Here is a 15321-nt window from a genome sequence, read left to right as displayed (position 1 = left end):
GCGGGGCAGGGTGGCGGTGGTTCGTTGCTACAGCATCCTGCCCGTGCTTCCTCATCGCCTTGTGTCTGGCCATTCCTTGAGCAAGTTGGCTTACAACGATCTGTGATAAAATTCAGATTTTGCAGTAATCCAAGTGAAAGAGTTCCTTTAGACAACTGCTCGAATTAGGCCAGACCTACACCAAAAACCTCCACGCTCCCAATTCCTGACACCTCCAGACTAGGAAACATCCGTGTGCCCCATAGGCTGTGTGCAGCCCCAGAAGTGGCACGCAGCAGCCAGGGTTGCGTGATGTAATTACACAAGAATGATGCAATCCTTAGCAGAAACCTGTCAGCATGCGCAGTGGGGGCTGTAAAGGCATAGCTGTAATGGTGGCAACTGCAGCGAAGCCAAAACCTTAATGCCTCAAAAGCTGCATTTCTTGTAGGGGTGGATTTAAGGCTTAGGGATGGAGCTGTAGAAACTGTGGTGTGCTGCACCAGCCCTGTATGGTGCAAGGCCGTTCATAACGGGAGCAAGGGGGGAGCAGGAAGTCAAAGGTTCGATCTTTCTCTAAAACCATGTTGCTTCCTGATCGTGCCTGGGAAAGACAGCTCGGACACAGAAGACATGACCAGCAGAGCCACTGCACAGAGACAGAGCAGGACAATCCAGCAGAGATGCTGGAGAAGATGCATTTCATTAGTTGTTGAGACTCACATTTAGTTACTTTTATACTCTTTTTGGTTTTTTGAGATGTTGAGGGAGTTGTGTTTTGTAGCAATGAGGAAACACTAGCTACCTTTGTTTTCTTGATAAATAGCAATCTTTGAAGTTTTTAAGTCACAGTAACCCCTCACTTGCTGCTCTGGGGTTCCACAGCTGCTCATGCAGGAGCCTACTCTGATAATGACCATTATTACCCCATTTCTTCATTCTTGATTAAACTTGCTGGCAGTGGATATCAAATAAAGACGATTATGATGTAAATATAACTGTTTATAACTTTTCAGAAAGAGGCAAAAGACATGAAAACAAAAAACCCATGAAGCACCCCAAGCCAGCTGCAGAAAAAATGTTTCCTAAAAGACATCTCCAGTTGTGGGGCTGCTCTCCATCCACGTCACACATACTGTGCCTGTAGATTTAAGCTATGTATCTCAAGTCCCTGCTCATACCCCCCACTCCCTCTTTTTATGTTAATTCTTGTAGAAAAAACTGTTCCACTGTCCCAACTACCACAAGCTCCTGCAGTCTCCAGGAATGCACCCTTAACAGGCTATGGCTGTCCCAGGGTGAAGAAGACCACCAAAAAAAGCAAATGTGCTTTTAAAAGGTACAATTACATGACTGCGCTAAGGTACAAAGCGTTTCCTCTGCTGTTTTTTTCCAAAATGGTCCTGGTGCCATTTTGAAAAAGTCTCAGGTTTAAGATAAAACTTCTGCTTACTCTACTACAAAGCAAAATTGACAGCAACGTGTGAATTTAAAAAATGAGAATGCATTAGCAACTGAGAGTTGTAGGGACTAAGATAACTATACTAGTGTACTGGGTTTGTGTGGTGGGGTTTTGATAACAGGGGAGGGGCTACAGGGATGGCTTCTGTGAGAAGCTGCTAGAAGCTGCCCCAGCTCCAAATTAGACCTGCCTCTGGCCAAGGCGATGGTGCAAATGCCTCTGTGATAACATACTTAAGAGGAGGGAAAAAAACCTACTGTGGAACCTGCAGTGGGATGTGAGAAAAACAACTACAGACACCAAGGTCAGTGAAGAAAGGAGGGGTAAGAGATGTGCCAGAGTAGAGATGCCCCAGCAGTCCATGGTGAGATGGCAGGCTGTCCCCCTGCAGCCCACAGAGATTCAACAGTGGAGCAGAGATCCACCTGCAGCCCACACAGGACCCCACACCAGAGCAGGCAGCTGCACCCAAAGAAGGCCATGACTCTGTGGGAAACCCATGCTGGAGCAGTCTGTTCCTGAAGGACTGCATCCCCCTGGATGGGACCCATGCTGGAGCAATCTGTGAAGAACTGTAGCCCATGGGAAGGATTCATGTTGGAGAGGTTAATGGAGGACAGTCTCCTGGGGAAGGGACCCCACATTGGAGCAGGGTAAGACTGTGAGGAGTCCTCCCCCTGAGAAGGAAGGAGCGGCAGAGAGAACATGTGAGGAACTGACTGCAACCCCCATTCCCCATCTCCCTGTTCTGCTGGGGGAAAGAGGTAGAGAAATTGGGAGAGAAGTTGAACCCAGGAGGGGTGGGGGGAAGGTGTTTCTAGGATTTTGTTTTATTTCTCATTATCCTAGTCTGACTTGATTGGTAACAAACTAAATTGACCTTTTCCTCAAGTTCAGTCTGTTTTGCCTGTGATAATAAGTGGTGAGTGATCCCTCCCTGTCCTTATCTCAACCCACGAGCCTTTCATTATATTTTCTTTTCCCCATCCCACCTGGGGGACTAGTAAGCGAATAGCCCCATGGTGCTCATTTGCCAACTGGGCCTAAACCATGACTACTAATTTTCAGAACAGAGGAGCAGTGGCAATCACAGGAAAGAATATGGACCTCACACCGCTACCCGCTTTTGCAAACTACACAGCTTCTCTGCAGACATCAGAGTGGATGCTTTCTTGACCCTAGTCAGTAAAGAAACAGTGATTGGAGACCACCTTTTTAATGACTCTAATTTTTCTATTTACACTCATCATGTAATCTTTCTGTGCTGCTCCTGCTTCCTGGTAAGCCTCTCTTTGCCCAGAGTTTCCTGTGAGACAACTGAAGAAGCAGGAATAAGAGGGGGTGTCCTGTTTTGCTAGCATTTATTTCACCACATTACTAGCAGCCCAGGCATACCCACTCCCAGGTGGGGTTTTTTTTCTATAGCAGAGAGTTGTTCACAACTTATTTGAAGTATTTGTAGCCATGGAAAGGTCTTTGACGTTTCTCTAATCTCTGAGCATGCCTTTCTCAGGCATTTTGGAGCTTTTAGGACTTTGTTTGTGTTTGTAATGGTGAAAGGCTATTCCAGTTTGTGACTGTTTTCTGTGGCCCACCTCCCCCCTTTTTAAGTGTGCTTCAAAAGGAGAACAGATCACAACTTCAAACAGCATCAGCGTGGCCCAACAGTGAGACAGACACAAGAAAACTGTGTTTCGAGAGCCTATAGCCAGAAACCTTCGACAGATGCCAGAGGACATGCAGGTGGGCACATTTTGACCTACATGCTTCAGAACTGGAAACTGTCCCATCTTAAGAGAGGGACCTGTGCAAGCTCCTGGCTTAAATAAAGAGCTAATACCAGCTGACAAGCTTGTCAGCATCTGGTCTCCTTGGGAGGTACCATCTCCCAATTCTCAAATTTCTGCTCTATTTTAGGAAATAAAAATAAAGCTTAGTACCATAACCTTGAAAATGTTGCCATTCACTGATCTGGATTTTGTCCCCCAGGGCAGGAGTGGTTGTCCCTAAGCCACTCCAGTCACACCATTGTCCAGCTTGTTCTTCGTCTCCAGCAATCAGATTTTCCTAGTCTCTGCTGTCCTTACTGTCTTTATTTTCCCCACCTGGCAGTGGTAATCACTGAACAGAGGCAGTGGGAGAAACAAAGCAGCACATCTCCTGGGCTACACCAAGTGATGCTGGTAGAGGCATGCTTTTCCCTTTTGCCTTTTGTCTCCTTTGGGGTGTGGGGTGGGCCACACATCTCCCAGCCTTATTCACAGAATGGTAGGGTTGGAAGGGACCTGTGAAGATCACCTAGTCCAACCCCCTGCCGGAGCAGGATCATCTAGAGATCACACAGGAACACATCCAGGAAGGTTTTGAATGTCTCCAGAAAAGGAGACTCCACAACCTCTCTGGGCAGCCTGTTTCAGTGCTCTGTCACCCTCACGGTAAAGAAGTTTTTCCTTATGTTTAAGTTGCACCTTCTATGTTCCAGTCTGTGACTGTTGCCCCTTGTCCTGTCACTGGGCACAACTGAGAAGAATCTGGTCCCATCCTCCTGGCACCCACCCTTTAGATATTTATAAACATTAATGAGATCCCCCCTCAGTCTCCTCCAGGCTAAACAGACCCAGCTCTCTCAGCCTTTCCTCTTATGGGAGATGCTCCAGTCCCCGAATAATCCTAGTGGCTCTATGCTGGACTCTCTCCAGTAGTTCCTTGTCCTTGAACTAGGGAGCCCAGAACTGGACACAGTACTTCAGATGTGGTCTCACCATGGCAGAGTAGGAGGACAACCTCCCTCAACCTACTGACCACATTTTTCTTAATCCACCCCAGGATGCCATTTGCCTTCTTGGCAGTGAGGGCACATTGCTGGCACATCTTGCTGCTCTTCCTTCTCACTTCACTAGCTTTGCTGGCTCTCTCATTGTCAGGTCATCTTAACAGTGGGTGTCTGGTACCTGCTGCTCCGTACAAGCTATTACTGTTTCCCACAGAGATGTTAACAATGTCAGCGTGGCTTGCCTCCTGTCACTTAGGGGTCCAGTTTCCTCCACTTTTGTACTGGAGCACTGCCAGGATTGCTTGCGGAGCAGAACTACAGATTCCTTCCCTAGTCAACCCCCAGGAGTGCCCTTGCGGTTAGGTTGTTCCTGGGTTCACTTCAACAGGCAGCCAAGACCACGCTAGGTTTCTCACACCTTTCATCAAGCATCATCATACAGCACTATTCTGCCATCTTAGGCACCCCCCCACACCTCTCTGCCCACAAAGCAGAGGATGTCTGACTGTAAAACAAGTAAAATACAAGGTATTGCGAGGCTGCTTTCTCTTCATTTTTGAGGATTACACAAATTCTTACAGCTTACAAAAAGCTATGCAGCCCCATGGACTAGGCCACCATGACAGCATTCCTTGAGCCATCCCAGACCTGTGTCAGTCGCAATTGCAAGAACCTACCTCACAGCTCCCACTAGAGATCTTCCTACTGAGGAACTGCAGCAGCCTGCTCTGTATGGGATGAGCCATGAAAAGGGTGGTTGTGGGTCCATATATACCACTCTGACTCTGGGAACAGGGAGATGACTTACAAAATATAGGCACAGCCCACACTACCAGCTTCTAACCTGTTTTGGTTCCTTCACTCTCATAGGAACAACAACCAAAGGTAGCAATTAAGGTAGCAATTAGCATGCAAGAACTCACATTTTCAGAGAGAAAGCCACACAAAACAAGCAACCAGTCACACCCACCTCCAAAACAAACCAACCAGAAAAAAACCAACCCCAAAACAAGTATGCTGAATGAGTTGCTGCTCATGCACAGAGCAGACACTTCCTTCCCACTCCCTTAAGCCCAGCTTCAGTACAGAAATATATTCTTATCACTTATTAAGTTTCTGCTCTTTATCATCTTTTCTGTATTCAAAAGATGCTGATCATTAGAGAAATGAATGAGATAGAACCACTGTCCAACAAGCTGAAGCAGAAATTTCCAGAAAGGACCACCTGTTCTTCACCAAACCTTCAACAAATCAGACTTCCCTTTCAGGGCTTCTGGATCTCTGTTTTAATTTTATCTCCTTGACACAGAAAGAGAATATTCCCGCGTACAAGCATAAGGTTCCTGAAAAGCTGCAGTTATACCTAAGTGGGCCAATTGTGAGACATTCTGCCTAATTTTCATACAGGCATAACTGAACATTCAGGAAAAAGGTCTGCTGCTTTCTACCCTAAGATTGTGTCATGAGACTGCCCCATTTTGACATGGGATTATGCATGGAGCCATTATTTACATTTCAGGAAACATTTGCAGTGTCTCAATATACCTCCAGATTTCTGAGACAATCTCAGACATCTCATTGTAAACAAACTTATCGTATGTCCAGTGAGATTAGTAATTTGAACTTACATCTCATATTCAATCAGGCAATCCAAGTGTGTCAACAAAAAGGCACAGAACATTGATACTCAGATAAGGCTTCTGTTTCTCTTTCCCCAGTTCTCCTAAAGCCCAGCCAAGTCACGAGTGAATCCAAAAATTATTTGGGAAAGAAGTGACCTTACTAGTTGCCTCATCTCTGTATCTAGATACTTGCTTTACCTTTTTGGACACGGTACGAAAAGGACTCTTCACCCAATTCCTTTAAAAGGTAATCAGGGAAATATTTTCTTTCTTTTAAGAGAAAATAAATCATCAGTATTTTCTACTCTCCTAACTGGAATTTTCCAATTTATTTAGACAAAAGGTTTACTCATCACAGCTGTAATACTTTGTATAACAGTTTCATATGGAAACCGTACAGATATCTTTACCACAGTCTGTCATAGATACCTTTTTCCCCCTCAAACACAGATGGTAAATTACATGTGAAATAAGCATCTTTAAAAACCAAGATGAGGCATTCAGGGGAGAAGCTTGTATTTCAAGCAGAAACTGTGAGCTAGGTCAGTGGATAAAGGAAGATTTCTCTCCCTCGCACAGTTAAGAAACAAATAATTTTAGTGAGGCACCTGAAGAAAAAGCTCTGAGCTAGTAGATTGTTAAATGGTACCATAAAACTTTTTAATTACTTCTGTATTTTGAATACAAAATATTGAAATACACCAACAAATCAGTTTCAAGTTTCTTTGCTGTTACAGGTTTGTTTTATAAAAACCAACTTTATTTATAGGGCAGCGTTTGTGACTGATCCTCAGTAACTTTTGGAACCATCCAAGGAGAGCTGGAATTGCCCTACATTCCTGCAGCCCTTATGAAGCATCAGTGCCTGGAGAGGAAGCCCCAAATCCAGTGAGCAAGAACTCAAATACGGTGAATGCTACCCTGTCCTAACAGTACATACACACTCCAGAGTAGTCCAAGCTGCACTTCAACAGGCCCAGCAGATGTCAGAGAAAACACAGGAGGAAACTGTGGCTACTACAGGAAAGAGGTATAAAGCACACAAATCCATCCAAAGCTTTGTTTTGCTACTTGGAGGACAGCTTTCATTTTAATTGGCAATTTAAACCGAGGTAACATGCACTTTTTTAACCATTTTGTGGGTATCAAAGTTATTTCAGATGACAGTATATTACTGACCTAGAGTGTTAATATATCCTTAACAGTATTGTTTTTAGCAGATAAGCCTCAAGATGATTTTTAAATTGTTTATCAGAATAGACTACAGTCCATGAGTAAGCTTTCGCTATGACACTTAAAGAATGGGCTTTTACAAGGTTTATCCTGCTACGTATAATGTTTTAAAGAACAAAACACATTTAAGTTCACATTCAAACCACTGTTTTTTAAAATATCATGATGTTTTAAAGAGACTAACAGTTTATTTAATGTAAATGCAACATATAAAGCCGTGGAGTTCCAAATACACATCCAGTCTGCCATTTCTAGTTTTGTGCAAATTAATTTCCTTAAATTTCAAATCTACCATAGTGTCAAATAACATTCAACCCCCAAAGTTACAGAACTGATGTTTCTCACATCTGCTTGAAATTAGACTTCCTAGTTTTACTAAATTTACTTTTTATTTAAAAGAAAGAAAAAAACCCTGTAAACAATTGCTGTAACAGCAGTTAGCAACAAGAATGGGTGACACCTGTCAGTTTTCAAATATAACTTAAGTTATGCCCTTGCTTACCGTAAGTCAACTTTTAGTCAAATATGTAAATAAATACAAGAACTAACACAAACAAAAGTTACCACTATAAGAAAATACATTATATGCTGCAATTTGGAATAAAATATCGTACAATATTGGCTGTATCATTTGGAATATGTATTTGACTGCTTAAAACAGTTGGATTCTAAAAAGTTCAACCTTTTCTTTGTGTAGAGGACTACACTTTTATTCACCGTTAGAAACTTGTTTTGTGATTAATTTTATACTGGTATATTAAACTCCTAAATGTGAAAATGACTCAAGTCATTTAGTGAAAGAAGATACCATAGGCACCATAATATATATTTTTTGTCTTTTCAAACAAAATCTGGTGATGAACCAGCAGTAACAATATAGGATGAAAATTAAAAGGCACATTCAGGCAAAAAAAAATAACACAGTTTGCATGATGCTATATTTAAAAAAAATATTTTATGCTCTGAATAACTGATTGGCTCAGGAACAAATATTCTGGCAGACTCTAATCTGTCAGACAGAAAGTAAATTTTGTAAAAGATGTGCAATTCTAATCTTATAATTATTTCTTAATGTTGAATTTTGTTTTGTTTTAAGGTCAGTATAAGGCTTATAACCAAGTGCATGTTAAGAGGACTGACTACTCAAAACCTCTTGTTTTCTGAGTGCATAGAAATACAATGAACAATGAAGATATTCCTCGCAAGAAGATGTGTTCTTGTGTATGTGCAAATCTTAAGTACTTGAGCGTCTTTCAGGTCTTGGAACACATTTCATAATCGCAGCTCTCCACAGGGCAGGGGCAAGTAAAAGGCTGAGAGTCGTCACACTCAGAATAAGAAGATAGACCTGAAAATTGCAAATAAAAGCCATTACTTGTCTTAGTTACATGGCAAACTAAGAAGCAAATAGAAGTTTGAGGAGATCAGACTCTTCTGGACAGTATTTTCAGAAGACTTCACCTGTCTTCCTAACCAAATCTGCATATTGCTACAAAAGCAGACAAGTGCACGCTCAAATAATGTAATTATCTGTTTACCTGGTTTGAAGATACAATTACAAAAACAACATTATGAGCTTATAGAAAAATAATTATTTACGTGTATAGTTAAGAGGTCAATTTTGAAAGCTCACAGGTCAAATACTACTTTATTTTAAAACAAACAAAAAAACCCCAAAGCAAACCACCTAAAACTATTCAAGTTTAATGATATAATGGCAAAGTTCATTAATATTTTATACACTTAAAAAAACAAAAAAAGCAAACAAAAATCCCTTTAGGTCATACTGCCCATCTTCTGAAAAAATATCTTAACCACAAAGTCCATTAAACACAGAAGAATGACTTCTAGAAATTTCAGAGCTATATAAACCTATACAGTAGTTAATCGTGTGAGAGCTGCCACAGCAAAAAAAGGAAAGCCTAAAGGCTTCCAAGCACAGTGGGTGGGCCCCTAAACTGGTTCTGTGATCCCACATGGATATCTTGAAACTCTACACAAACATACAATATTTATAACTCCTAATTATATGCAGGAGTGAACATGAGAATGAATCACCTTTACCTATACAAGTGAACAGCATTGTGTAAGTTTTTCACACATGCTTTATTTGGAATTGGTTCCAGCATTATACAGCCCACTTGGTCACACAATGAACAGCTTGGAGCACCAGCAACTATTTTTGTAAGCAGAGATACAGAGGAGAAAGCAACTAGCACTAGAAAGTGAGGTCAGTTTTCTCTCTATAGCTATAATTTGCTTAATTGCACAAAGTAGACTTCATCTTGAAAAAATAACATTCTCACGGCTTCAGTATAAAATGAGTTGAAGGTTTCTTTTCTAGGGGATTTTTCATGACCACTGAAAAAGCTGGTTGTGTCTTCTGCAGAGGATTTAAAATGAACAAGCCTCACAGGTAAAGATTACAAGTTTGTTTGCTTGTTTAAATGTTAAGGCAATTTCCACTGCACTGTATCTGCTCTCTAGTTCTTACTTACTGATATTTCCATATTCAAATCCTATCTCTCAGTTACCTCTTTATATAGCTACATCAAGATTTTAAAAGCAAAGGCTTTTCAGTCATAGTGACTTGGGTGCTATCTACAACCCACTGCTCAGTTAATAAAGAAGTTGTAAGAGCAGCTAAGGTAAAGCATTTATAACAAAGCTATTTAAAAGTACAACCTGCTATTTAAAATATTAAAGTACAATGTTCAGCCTGGAGAAGAGAAGGCTCCGGAGGGACCTTATTGCAGCTTTCCAGTTCCTGAAGGGGTCCTACAGGAAAGCTGGGGAGGGACTTTTTACAAGGGCAGGTACTGATAGGATGAGGGGGAATGGTTTCAAACTGGAAGAGTGTAGATTTAGACTAGATATTAGGAAGAAATTCTTCACTGTGAGGGTGGTGAGACACTGGCACAGGTTGCCCAGGGAAGCTATGAATGCCCCCTCCCTGGAAGTGTTCAAGGCCAGGTTGGACAGGGCTTTGGGCAACCTGGTCTGGTGGGAGGTGTCCCTGCCCATGGCAGGGAGTTGGACCAGATGATCTTTAAGGTCCCTTCCAACCCAAACCATGCTGTGATTCTATGATTCTAATGAAAAACAGAACTAAGAACCCTGTCAGAGACATAAATGTCTCTATTTGCATGGGTTGATTCTACTTGTTAACAGTTCAGAGATGCTAGAAAATTGCTGTGCACTGCTATTTCAAATATACTGTAATACAAAATCCCAGGGAGTTATTGAGGTGCAGAACACGAAGTTAATAACTAGAGAACAGCTCACCTCCCGAGAGATGATCCCCGCTCTGCGTGCTCTACTTCCCAGAACAAAAGAGAACTCACTGACTTGGGCCAGTCCTGCTGAGACAATCCACTTGATGTACTGGCTGCTCTTCGGAAGGATCAGAGAAAGGACGAGCACTGCCAAGACAAACTTGAAAAATGTTTGGGGGTTTTTTGGGTGGTTGTGGTTTCTTGTAAATAAAAGAGCAATAAATAAAATTGTACACAGCATCAAATACAATCATTCTGGACATAAAATAAACTAGTGGACTGTAAATATGTCTTCTGTATTAATGTCAAAAGAGACAGATGTACATTGTACCATAAAAAGTAATATCTTGTTTACTATAATAAAAACAATTGATAACTTTGTCAGAAATCCCAAGCTAGATAAACAGATGTTTCTCCATGTGTAACTCACTTTTAACATGAAAAGCAATGTTTTTAATAATATCCTAAGAATGCTGTTTCAAACTGTCATAATCACTAAGATTCCTCCTCCAAATAGAGATTTAGAGTTAAAACTTAATATGCTTTGTTATATCAGATGTTCAATCCTTGTACATGCATCACAAAGATTATTTTGACTATTACAAGATTTAAAAAAAAAAAAAAAGAGAGAAAAAACTAAAATACCTTCATTATGACCACAGACAATGTAAGGAATAGTAAGACTGTGAGTTCATATATTACAAATGTGGGGAAAACATGAAGTCCTAGGAGGAAAGAAAACAATATTTCAACATTTAAGGCCAACATCTTCCCAAGACGGTTTTCAGAGTTAATAATAGATATAATTGCAAGACTGTACTCTCAAAAGCAAGCAAACAAAAAGCCCTAACATGTCTCTACCAATACTACCTACTTGATCACTATCTTGCATTATCACTTTTTTTCCTTTGGAGGGTTTTAGCACAAGCAGCATTTGCAATTAAGTTAAACTGTATATGACCAATGCATGAGCACTTTCATTTATAGAAGTTTTTTTCTCTTCCACATCAGTCAACAACCCAGAATCTGAACTGAAACACACCTCTAATGAAAGCTATGAAATACTGCAGGAAAACAATCCCACTGTTCTGCACAGCGATTGTAACATGCACTCTGCCAGCCGTTTAACATTTTTGTATGACATGGTAATGGATTATCACTGTGAGAGGAACATGATATTCAGTATTTGCACAGTAGCAAATACTGTAGCTGCCACAGAAAATAGAACTATTTTGATCCCCTCACAATGCATGTGACCTTCACATGCAAACACTGAAAGACACCTGAACTGGAAAAGTCACTTAGACTGGAATCAAGTGAAGTCATGAAGCCCTGAGCATAGTCTAACAGCTAAGGAATTATATTGCTATGATTTTGGTTGCTTGGGTTTTTTTTGGGGGGTGCAGGGCGATGTCTGTCTTCTTCTTTTTCTTTTTTTTTTTTCCCAACTTTTCTGTAATTTTAATTTGGTAATTATATGAAGCAAGATAACAAGAACCATAAGGAGCACAGAAATTTAAAACTAAATCCTGCTAATATTAAACATAAGAAAAAGAAGTATTTGTTGGAGAAGTCCTGGAGTCACCGAGGAAGAATCTTACAGCTGACTAAGTCCATTTTTTCCACCTTGAGTATGAGGAAGTTGTGCAGGCAAACATAACTGTGCATCTTTGGAAGCTCGTTCCTTTTTCATAAAAGCTCTTAAAAAGAGAAACCAAAATAGTGGTTGCGTTCCTGACAAATCCCTAATACTTGGAAGTTCTCCAACCCAGTTATTTCTGGTGAAGGACAAGAGTTTAGCTTTCTAAAGCACAAGACATGTAAATGAATGCTGTAACTTCTTATTTTAATGCAAGAAAAGTTTTCACTGTTATTCCCTGCCCCACAGGACTGCAGAGAACTAAGACTCCTCTTCCTGAGTGCGCAAGAGAAGTTACTTGCAGTAACTTCAGAGTTTAGTCCATACCCACATGTCATTGTGGATGGAAAGGTACTTCAAGTACACCAGAGGTCTTTATACAGGTACTACCCAGCCAGCCTGTACACACCCTGTTTTATCTCTTGATTTCCTTCCAAATATTGAAATGCAAATGCAGAAGACTATCAGAATAAGGGGAGAAATGGCAGAACAAGAGAGACAAACACCACGCCAGAAAAAGAAATCCAAATATGTGCATACATGCACATGGAGGGGCAAGTAGCTTCTCTTTTTTTTTTCAGTGCATATTGTTCATTCACCTTTAGGCCAGTCTCAGAAACACACATGAAAAGCAACCAGAGAAATACAGCCTGTAACAATGTCATGTTTGATAAGAGGGCCGACTCTGCCACATCTGGAATTGAAGATCTCAGAGGAAGGCTATAAATACAGGCCGGTGCTCTGATCACTGTTGCTGGAGCTACCTTTTCAGTTCTGAAATAGGCATGCAGTCTGAAGTCCATTTGAACTGCTGCCTGATGTGGAGATTATTACCGTGTTCCAAAGAGCTGAGGCACAAACTACCGCAGATTTCTATACCAGTCCCACAGAAGTAAGTGCCTGCAAGGTGAAGCAAGCCTAAACCTGTTACATACACTATTCTGAGCAAACAAATAAACATCCCAGCACATAGATATGTTTTGGGGAAAATAAATCCCACCATACTGGATTTCATGGTCATTATAGACCTTTGCCCCGGGCCTAGATGAAAATCTGGGATGAGGCCAGAAGTCATATCAGTCTGCTCTATAAGCACATGAAGCCTTCCTGACAACACAAACATCATCGAAAATATTAACTTCAGAGACAGAAAGTACATGAATATGGGCATTTATTTCAATGGATTTAATCAGATTTTGTGATTAGGCTCAGGAGTCACTCTGGACCTGTTCTCTAAAATGGAAAAAATGCTTCAATCAAATAATTCAAGAACTTCAGCACTGTTGTCAGGTAGCATGTGGTATGCTGGTCTGTCACCAAGAGCTAGGATATAACTTTGGTACATTTTCACAGAGCTGCATATAAGCCACTGAACTTCAATTCTAAGCAGGTGGCCTTGCATCAATGTCAAGCCAAAAAGCACAGTTCACTCATCTAAGTTGGCATGTGTACTTCTGTGGATGTTTACAAGCAAGATTTTGCATGTTCTTTTTGTAAGTACTATTTCCTTAAAAAGTAAACTACCTCTCTCCCCATTAGACAGATTCCACCAATCTGCTGGATGGCTGCTAAAGATGGATGGCACATGAAGATCCAAACATCATGACCATATCCTGGAAGATCCTGTATCAAGAAAAGGAATTCTGGAGATCCTTGATGGCAAACAAGATTACAGAAATCAGAACTCTGTTGGTCAAATTGGAGCCAGTAGAATTAATTCTGATGCATCCTCACGACAAGACAACACTCAGAAAAATCACGTTCATGATAGATTGGGATGCTGTATCTACCAAGAGTCTTAATGAACCTAAGATCATGACTAGCAAATGCAATCAATGCTACAGCCCTGGCTAGATCATTAAGCAGCAGAGGGGAAATCCAAGATTCATCTCCATCTTTCTGCAAAGGGGGAAGTCTTCTTGATTCAAGTGTCAGTTCTGAGAGCTTGAAACCTCCAAGTGCCATTGTGTTCTACCTAGGACAACAAAGCAGTAGAGCTGGAGGGATAAGGAGAAGGTGATGTATGTCACCTGATGAGTTCCAGCTGGGATCTTCCTTTGATTTCTCTCAAATTCAATAGAAATTTTAAGAGGCTCATCACGGAAAAATTGTGTGTGTGTTTTTCAGGACAGTGGTACTGCTGTCAGTGTCAGCACAACCCATCTTCTGAAGAAAAAGACTGCACTGTTAAAGGGTTTTTAGCATCTGGCATTCACGGCCCAACAATGACCACAAGATTTACCCAGAAGAAAAACATGTAGCCCAGCAAACAAGTACATCTGCACAGCATGTTGGAGACACACAACTTAGTCAGTGGAAGCAATCTGCCTCCTCACCAGTGGCAGATAGGGTCCTGATGCCCAATTTCAAACTCCCTACACCTTGTAGACTGACAAAAAATGAGATATTGAAGCTTTTTTTAAAAAAAAAAAAGTCAAAACAAAGATGCCTTCCATCTTCCTAAAAAGCAATCAAAACAAAATGAAACGACACAGAGGTGGAAAGGGAACGATCTGAGCATTAGGTACCAAAAGAGAAATAAGACATTAAGTTCTCAGAATGTGGCTCTGAGGGATTGGTCCAGATGTTTTCTCAAAAATAGCGAGGACAGAGAATAACAGGAACTTTCTAACCTCAGCAGAGAGCATGGAGAGCCAGAATCCTTGAAGAACAGACAGAGGCCTAAATCAAGGTACAGATTCAAAGTGCAGCTGTTAATGCCTAACTGCAAAGGTGTATTATTCCCACAAATGCACCCATGTGTGAATTTGAAAGCAGTAGCATTACATAGGTCAAGCTAAGGGCAGGACCACTCTTACACATATTACACCAACAAGTGGTATTCAGCTCATCTTTTAGGCACCAGAAGGATTTCTCTCGTAAAAACAGAAAAGCAGGTACTTAATACAAGGAAAATAGTAACTAGCTTTTCCAAGTTACATATTTACAGTCACTTTTCTATTAAGTCCATTTTTTCTATTTATTCCTTTATTCTAAAAGGAACAGAAATTATACTACTGCAGTGGTGTACTATCCCACCTCAGGACCCCAGGTGTTTCTGCTCTCTATAATAGAAGAATCTTTTCCTGTGGCCTTTACATAATTTCGCATAGTAAATCTCTATATGTTTAGATATGTATAGATGTACACATGCAAATGATAAGTAAAGAGCAACCAATCTTGTCTTTTCTTAAGTCTTTTCATACTAGATTTCTTTTTAAAGTTTAAAGAATACTTTTTCAGCCTACTCAGGTTTTCTCTGCATCATCACATCACTCCTAAAAAGGAGCCTATCTTCTTGCCACGCCAAAGAACTTCCTGTTAACCATAAAATTTGA

The 15321-nt window shown here is 40.8% G+C and overlaps 1 protein-coding gene across 1 annotated transcript in view; it reads right to left on the bottom strand.

Annotated features, from left to right (window-relative positions):
* Positions 1-7991: 7991 nt before the first annotated feature.
* TMCO3 (transmembrane and coiled-coil domains 3) overlaps positions 7992-15321 on the bottom strand; it is a 31313-nt gene continuing 23983 nt past the window's right edge. The window contains exons 10-12 of the mRNA XM_010190546.1: positions 10990-11069; positions 10355-10504; positions 7992-8417 (exon numbers count right to left, since the gene is read on the bottom strand). Of these exons, the coding sequence (XP_010188848.1) occupies positions 8304-8417; positions 10355-10504; positions 10990-11069 (344 nt within the window). The 3' untranslated portion in view covers positions 7992-8303. The remainder of the gene's footprint in view (positions 8418-10354; positions 10505-10989; positions 11070-15321) is intronic.

The sequence above is a fragment of the Mesitornis unicolor genome, unplaced genomic scaffold, assembly GCF_000695765.1.
Source record: "Mesitornis unicolor isolate BGI_N332 unplaced genomic scaffold, ASM69576v1 scaffold24318, whole genome shotgun sequence".
In the NCBI taxonomy this organism is placed as follows: Eukaryota; Metazoa; Chordata; class Aves; order Mesitornithiformes; family Mesitornithidae; genus Mesitornis; species Mesitornis unicolor.
The sequence above is the reverse complement of the archived record's forward strand: the minus strand, read 5'-3'. Positions and strand labels throughout refer to the sequence as shown.